Consider the following 7,119-nt stretch of genomic DNA (forward strand, 5'->3'; position numbering starts at 1 on the left):
TAACTCCCAATGTCTCTGCACACAGGCATACGATGCAATTTCTACAATAACTTTTCACCGACCTGTAGAATCGTGGTTGCACAGCATAAAACTGGGCCTTTTCCTGAGTGCGTGCAGAAAACTTCCGCCTCCAAAACAGGCCCCGAAATGGCCTCAAATAAAAAAAACAGGGTCACCAAGGGCTAAAGCCCTTGCCCACAGCATATACTGCCCTCTTGCTTCACCACGAAGGGCGTCTCAACCTGAGACAATGCACTCTTACACTTTGCGGCTCTGCTACTTGCAGAGACTTGCTCCCAAAACAGAAGAATGAAAGCAACACTAGTCCTTTTACCAGAACACCGCGAACTTGGCTTGCTTTCTTGAGCTCCTTACAACGAACAAGGCTCTGATACCATGTCAAGATTATGGGAGAGAAGGAAGGAGTCTCACTTGTAGCTTTCTTGCTTGCACAATGGGGGAATACACACAAGGGTGGAGACTGAAAACAGTTTTCCTCTTCTTAGTTGTGTAAGCCAAAAGAACTCAAGTACATATAAATAGAAGAACCCTATATATAGGTCTCAAAACCAAATTCAACTAACTAAGGTGGCATACTAATTGAGCCACGAACTAGAGTAGATAAGGATAGCTGTCATCTAGCTATTATTCATGGGCGGTGTACCAACCGCATCTGCAACTGACAAGTCGGTGACATAAATGCACAACGGTCACCCTGGCATATCATGAGTGGAGCTCGATATCTCAACAAGGGCTATGGGGGGTTGCTCCAAGAATTACTCGAGAAGGCTTAAAGAGTGCCCAAGAAGAATGTAACCGATAGGAAGCTCAAATGGAGTGGCTATGGTTGCGAACAAAGAGATGATTGTTGTAGGTATTCGAATGGAAGTTGAGAGTGTGTTGGGCCAAGCTCTTGAGCTCGCGAAGAAGAAGGCTTTGATACTAGTTAAAGAGAGGTGAACCCTGGAGTGGAAGCACGAGCGGTGGGAGCAAGAGCTATGGTGGAAGAAGGAGCATGAGCAAGAGAGAGAGAGACTCCAAATGTGGGAACTCCAGTAGTTACAATGTGTAATTGACCTTCCCTTTATTCAAATGTCACTGAAAGAATAAAGAATGAAGTGACAATGATAGGCGCCCGTCGCTTGTAGAGTGTAAGCGCGGGTACTATCAATGTAGTAATACACGGGTGGCTAGGCAAAAGCGCCTTTACCTCCAACAACGGCCTTCCCTTTATTCAAATGTCATTAAAAGAATAAAGAATGAAGTGATGGTGATAGGCACCTACCTTTACCTCCAACAACGGTCTTCCCTTTATTTAGATGTCACTAAAAGAATAAAGAATGAAGTGATGGTGATGGGCACCCACCACTAGTGTAGGCATAGGTACTGTTAGTGTAATAATACACGAACGATTAGGCAAAGGCACCTTTACCCCTAACAAGGGTTTGGTCCTTCCCTTTGTAATTTGATTTCTAGATTGATTGTTAATACTACGGTTTGAACTTAGGGTTAACTTTGACTTGTGTGTGCAAAAATTGGAGTACATACATATTGACCATAAGCAAAGTAACTTGGCCCTAGATCCCACCTATGGTCGTAGAGAGAGAGAGAGAGAGAGTTGAGCGGTCTTGTGCCATTGAAACTCTGTAGAGAGAGACAACACACTTGCGGGAGAGAACACGATATATACCAATATATAACTATGAAAGTGAAAGTACTGGGCATTTGTGGTCCTTAACACAATGGAAAAGATATGACTTGTTGTTTACTTGCTAAATATGTGAACTTGCTCACCTAATTTTGGATAAGGAGTCTCCCCTATCCACTTTGTAAAGTGACAGACAAGGGTGCACTTTTCACATTTACAACTAATCAAAAAATTTATAATTTTATTATTTTTTAACTTTTTTACCAAGTGTGCCCATTTGCTGTGTAAAGTTATTGCACCCATGTCCATACCTAGTTTCAAAAATACATGCCCACACTTTGGGCAAGGGTTCCACGTGTCCTGCCTCTTAGCTCTTCTTAGCCTCTTCCTCTCCAGAAAACTTCGAACGAGTTGAACATGGTCTTGGCGACCTGGGCTCCGACGCTCAGCTGTAAATCCGTGGTACGTAGTTAATTCTATGTATTATTGACTTGCTGGTTTTGCCATGTTTTGGCAGCCACCGTATTTATCTCGATCATCCTGAATGGCATTAGAGTCCAGACTAAGCAGCATACCCTTGGCAGCCACCATATCTTTGTGTTTCATCCTGCATGGCTTCAGAATGATAAGCAACACCATCATCCAGGGCGACCAGAAAGCCATGTTTGGGACAAGGTTCCGTCATCATGTACCAACTGTGACAGGCCTGTACAATTGCCCTAAATGCCTTAGGGTTTCCTGCAGAGACCTAGCTTCGTCATGGAAACAGTATCAATCCTGGCACAATCGCAACAGGAAGAATGCAAGCAAGCCACAATGTGTTACAATTCTGTACAGCTAGTTTCATTGGTTAGAAAGCAGTCGCTTTCTGGCTTTGCACCGCAGAGGCGGCTGATGTCTCCAGACTTCAGGCACAAACAGACAAGGGAGCCTCCACGGATGGATGATCGATGTAATTGGCCTTCGGCCCATGAAGAGCTGAGGCTGAAAGCTGGAGAGTCCTGTCCTGTAAGGATGGCACACCAGGACTTTATGGACTTGATAAAGGCTTGTGGCAAACTGAAGGACCTGCATAAAGGCAGTAGGATACATGCTGATATTCTCAAAACAGGGCTACTCGAAAAGGATATTTATATTGGCACTGCCCTAGTCCAAATGTATGCCAAATGCGGTGCATTTGCAAAGGCTCAAGAAGTGTTTGACATGCTTCCAAAACGAAATGTGGTCTCTTGGAATGCACTAATTGCTGGATATGCCCAGCATGGTCTTGGTGAACAAGCTCTTGATTGCTTTCAGCGGATGCAATCTGAGGGCTTGTCCCCAGATTCGGTGACCTTTGTATGCATTTTAAAAGCTTGCGGAAGCATAGGAGCAATCAAGAAGGGTGAAGAGATCCATGCAGAGGTCCTCAAGCTGCGGTTATTGGAAAATCATGATATTACACTTGGCAATGCATTGGTCAACATGTACGTCAAGTGTGGGGCAATTGTCAAAGCTCAAGAAGTGTTTAACAGCCTTCCAAGAAGGGATGCAGTCTCCTGGAATGTGCTAATCAATGGATATTGCCACCACAGGTTTGGTGAGGAAGCTTTGAACTGCTTTGGACAGATGCGAGATGAGGGCCTCTCTCCAGATTTGGTCACCTTTATATGCATTTTAAAAGCTTGTGGTAGCATAGGAGCACTTGAGAAGGGTGAAGAGATACATGCAGAAGTTTGCAGGTTGGGGTTATTGGAAAATCATGACATTGTGCTAGGCACTGCATTGGTAGACATGTATGCCAAGTGTGGGGCAGTTGCCAAAGCGCAACGAGTGTTTGATGGGCTTCCATCACGGAATGCTGTATCTTGGACAGCACTGATTGCTGGATATGTGCAGCAGGGCCTTGGTGAGGAAGCGTGGAACTGCTTTGGGCAGATGCGATATGAGGGCTTCTTCCCAGATGCAATCACCTTTGTATGCATTTTGAAAGCTTGTAGTAGCATCAGTGGGATTGAAAAGGGTGAAGGGATACATGCTGAGATCCACCAGCTGGGGTTCTTGGAAAGTCATAATATTGTGCTAGGCAATGCATTGATGGACATGTATGCCAAGTGTGGCTTGATTTTGAAAGCACGACGGGTGCTTGATGCACTTCCAGTAAGGGATGCAGTCTCTTGGACAATACTTATTGCTGGATATGCTCAGCATGGGCTCGGTGAGGAAGCCCTGAACTGCTTTGGGCAGATGCGAGATGATGGTTTCTTCCCAGATGCAGCCACCTTTGCATGCATTCTGAAAGCTTGCGGCAGTATAGGAGCAATTGAGAAGGGCAAAGAGATACATGCTGAGGTCCGTAGGCTGGGTTTGTTGGAAAATCATGATGTTGTGCTAGGCACTGCGTTGGTGGACATGTATGTCAAGTGCAGCATGCTTTCGAAAGCACAGCAAGTATTTGATAGGCTTCCAACACGGAATACAGTCTCTTGGAATGCACTCATGGCTGGATATGCTTGGCTTGGCAAGGCTGAAGGGGTTTTCAACTTATTCAGCAAAATGAGGGCAGAATGTGTAGAGCCAGATGGTGTCACCTTCAGTGTCTTGCTTGCTGCTTGCAGCCATGCAGGTCTAGTGGAGGAGGGGCAAATGTATTTTGATATGATGAGCACTGTCTATGGCATCATCCCCAGTTCAGAACACTGCACGTACCTGGTTGATCTTTTCAGTCACGCAGGTCACTTTGACAAGGCAATAAGCGTGATCAAGAAGGTTCCAGATTCTGAGTTGTGGTTGGCTTTCTTGGGTGCTTGTCGGAAATGGGTAAATGTGGAGCTTGCAAGATGGGCCTTTGAGCATGCTTTACAGTTTGATGATAAGTGTGATGCAGCATATGCATGTATGAGTAATATATATGAAGCTGCTGGCATGCAAGGAGAAGCGGACAAGGTTCATGCTCTGAGAATACAAAATGGAGCATGGAAGGTACCAGGACGTTCTTGGTGGACTGATGTTGGTGGAAATCTACATTCATTTAATGTGGGGGATAAGAGCCATCCTCAAAGCAATTGTATGTATTCAAAGCTTAAAAAAATGGGCCAAAAATTACGGCTGGAGGGGTACTCCCCAAATTCGCATTGGGTATCACAAGCCATGTCTGATGATGGAGAGGAGGACATACTATGCGGACATAGCCACAATTTGCATGTGCTCTCATCAACACACAAAGAATATGCATATTTGTGGTGACTGCTGTTCTACCTTGCTTATTTTGAAGATGGAGCACAAAGTTTGTGTCAAGGATGCAAACTATATTCACATGTTTGAATTGCTTGTATGAGTAATATATACGAAGCGTATGCCTGTATGAGTCATATATACGAAGCTGCTTGTATGCAAGGAGAAGTGGACAAGGTCCATGCTCTGAGAATTACAAAATGGAGCAAAGAAGTACCAGGATGTCCTTGGTGGACTGATGTGGGTGGAAATAATCTACATTCATTTAATGTGTGGGATAAGAGCCATCCTCAAAGCAATTGTATGTCTGCAAAGCTTAAAGACATCGGTTAAAAAATACGGCTAGAAGGTTATATTCGCAATTTTACATTGGGTATCACAAGTCAGGTTGGATGATGGAAAGGAGGATTTTCCTATGCAGGCATAGTGACAGTTGGCCATTGCATGTGGTCTCATCGATACACACGAAGAATGTGCGTGTTTGTGCTGACTGCCATTTTCCCTTGCTTATTGCAAATATGGAGCACAAAATTCATGTAAAAGAAGCAAACTGTATTCACATGGTTTGAATTGCCTGTACGAGTAATATATATGAAGCATATGTGCAGCTGCTGGCATGCAAGAAGGGGACAAGGTTCATGCTCTGAGAACACAAAATGGAGCATGGAAGGTACTGGGGTGTTATCGGTGGATGGATGTAGCTGGAATTCTACACTCATTTAATGTGGGGGATAAGAACCATCCCGAAAGCAATTGTATGTGTTGCAATGCTTAAAGGCATTGGTGTAAAAATATGGCTGGAAATGTATCCCCCAAATTTGCATTGGGTATCACAAGCCATGTTGGATGTTGGAAAGCAGGATTTGCTATGCAGGCATAGCAATAAGTGGGCCATTGCATATGGTCTCATCAATGCACATGAAGAACATGCATGTCTGTGGTTTACCTCGCTTATTTCAAAGATGGGCTCATAATTCATGTCAAAGATGCAAAATATTCACATGTTTGAATGCAATCTGTGAGGAATCAGCAGTTGGCTAAAGCAGTGGGCAAGTGATCATCATTTATATGGTTATTCCTAGGCAAGGGTTCAAAACATGTACCACCTGAAGCAAATGGAATCTGAGGACATCACACTAGAAGCTTTGGTATCACTTCGTACTTAAGCAGAAAAGTCTAGAAGGTAATGATAAGGAGTGAAAAATCTATACCAAGGCCATGTCTATTGAGAGGCATCCCTGCTTATGTGGTTCTATATGTTATTTAGAAAAGAGAAGTCCATTCACACACATGAGAATGTGATAGAAGTCTGAACATTTGCACAAGAGGACGAAGGTAGCTATGCGGAAAGGAACAATTAAGACGTGCACCCTTTCTCACCCATGCATAGCCCAAAAGCTTGTGCCTTCTTGGAATCCTTGATGAGGTTATTTGCATTGTAGACCCATTTGAATTGTTCAATGAAGCAATGAGTGTCATCTTCAGTTCAATATGTATCAAGTTGCTTAGCTACTAGGGCTACTTTGGCTTGGTCTCTTTATGCTAGTGTATTTTTGATTCCAATGAACAAAATCTGGGCCATCAATGTGATCAAAAGATTTGCATTGGGGACAAGATCCATGAGAATATCATTAGATGACCCTCCCATGCCAACTAAAATAGCATGTCATGAATTCCATTCAATTCCACTTGCATGGCCATCAACTATCCTTGATTCTCCCATGTGTAGTCAAGAATCTTGTTGAATGTGCTAGTTCCTTCATCCTTGGGTGCTCAAAGCTTCTTTTCCATTCCATCATTTGAGTGTTTTGACTTGGTCAATGAGATTAGGGATTGTAATAGCCTCAATGGTTGAGATTATAATTGGTCTCTTGGGGCTAGGGATCCTCTCTTTGTTGGGCGCTAGAATCTCCCTATTGCTTCGTAAGCACATATACTTGCACTATCCCTAGGCTCTTATCTGGCAAGATGATTTGATTAGGGTTTTGGCCCTTGGTTTTGGTTGTTCCTTGGTGTATTAGGTTATTTTGTATTTCTCTTGATCTTTGTTAGTTGTTCATGTTCCAATCTTCCTGTGAATTAATAGTTTTAGGTTAAATCTTTAACACTTTGTTTCCTTTTATGAAAGATGATTTGTGCTCAAATAGGCTTTATTTCCTTTCCTCAAACACATTTTTTGTATGCTTAAATAATTTAATGACTCTATTTGGTCACTAGCACAATGTGTCAATGGGGTTGGTATCAACCTTTTGCAATGC

At 43.3% G+C, this 7,119-nt stretch overlaps 1 protein-coding gene across 1 annotated transcript; it reads left to right on the plus strand.

Annotated features, from left to right (window-relative positions):
• The first annotated feature begins 2,026 nt into the window (after nt 1-2,026).
• Nucleotides 2,027-6,868, plus strand: LOC148011112 (pentatricopeptide repeat-containing protein At2g33680-like). The gene has a single exon (XM_087670511.1). It carries the CDS (start codon nt 2,408-2,410, stop codon nt 4,871-4,873), a length of 2,466 nt encoding a protein of 821 aa, XP_087526637.1. The 5' UTR covers nt 2,027-2,407; the 3' UTR covers nt 4,874-6,868.
• Nucleotides 6,869-7,119: the final 251 nt, after the last annotated feature.

Source organism: Lygodium microphyllum, chromosome 28, assembly GCF_053477565.2.
Source record: "Lygodium microphyllum isolate KBCC chromosome 28, Lygodium_microphyllum_v1.1.10, whole genome shotgun sequence".
NCBI classification, from domain to species: Eukaryota; Viridiplantae; Streptophyta; class Polypodiopsida; order Schizaeales; family Lygodiaceae; genus Lygodium; species Lygodium microphyllum.

What these genes read in the sequence shown, in the direction of transcription:
- LOC148011112 (XM_087670511.1), top strand. Translation starts at nt 2,408, where the DNA reads ATGGAAACAGTATCAATCCTGGCACAATCGCAACAGGAAGAATGCAAG.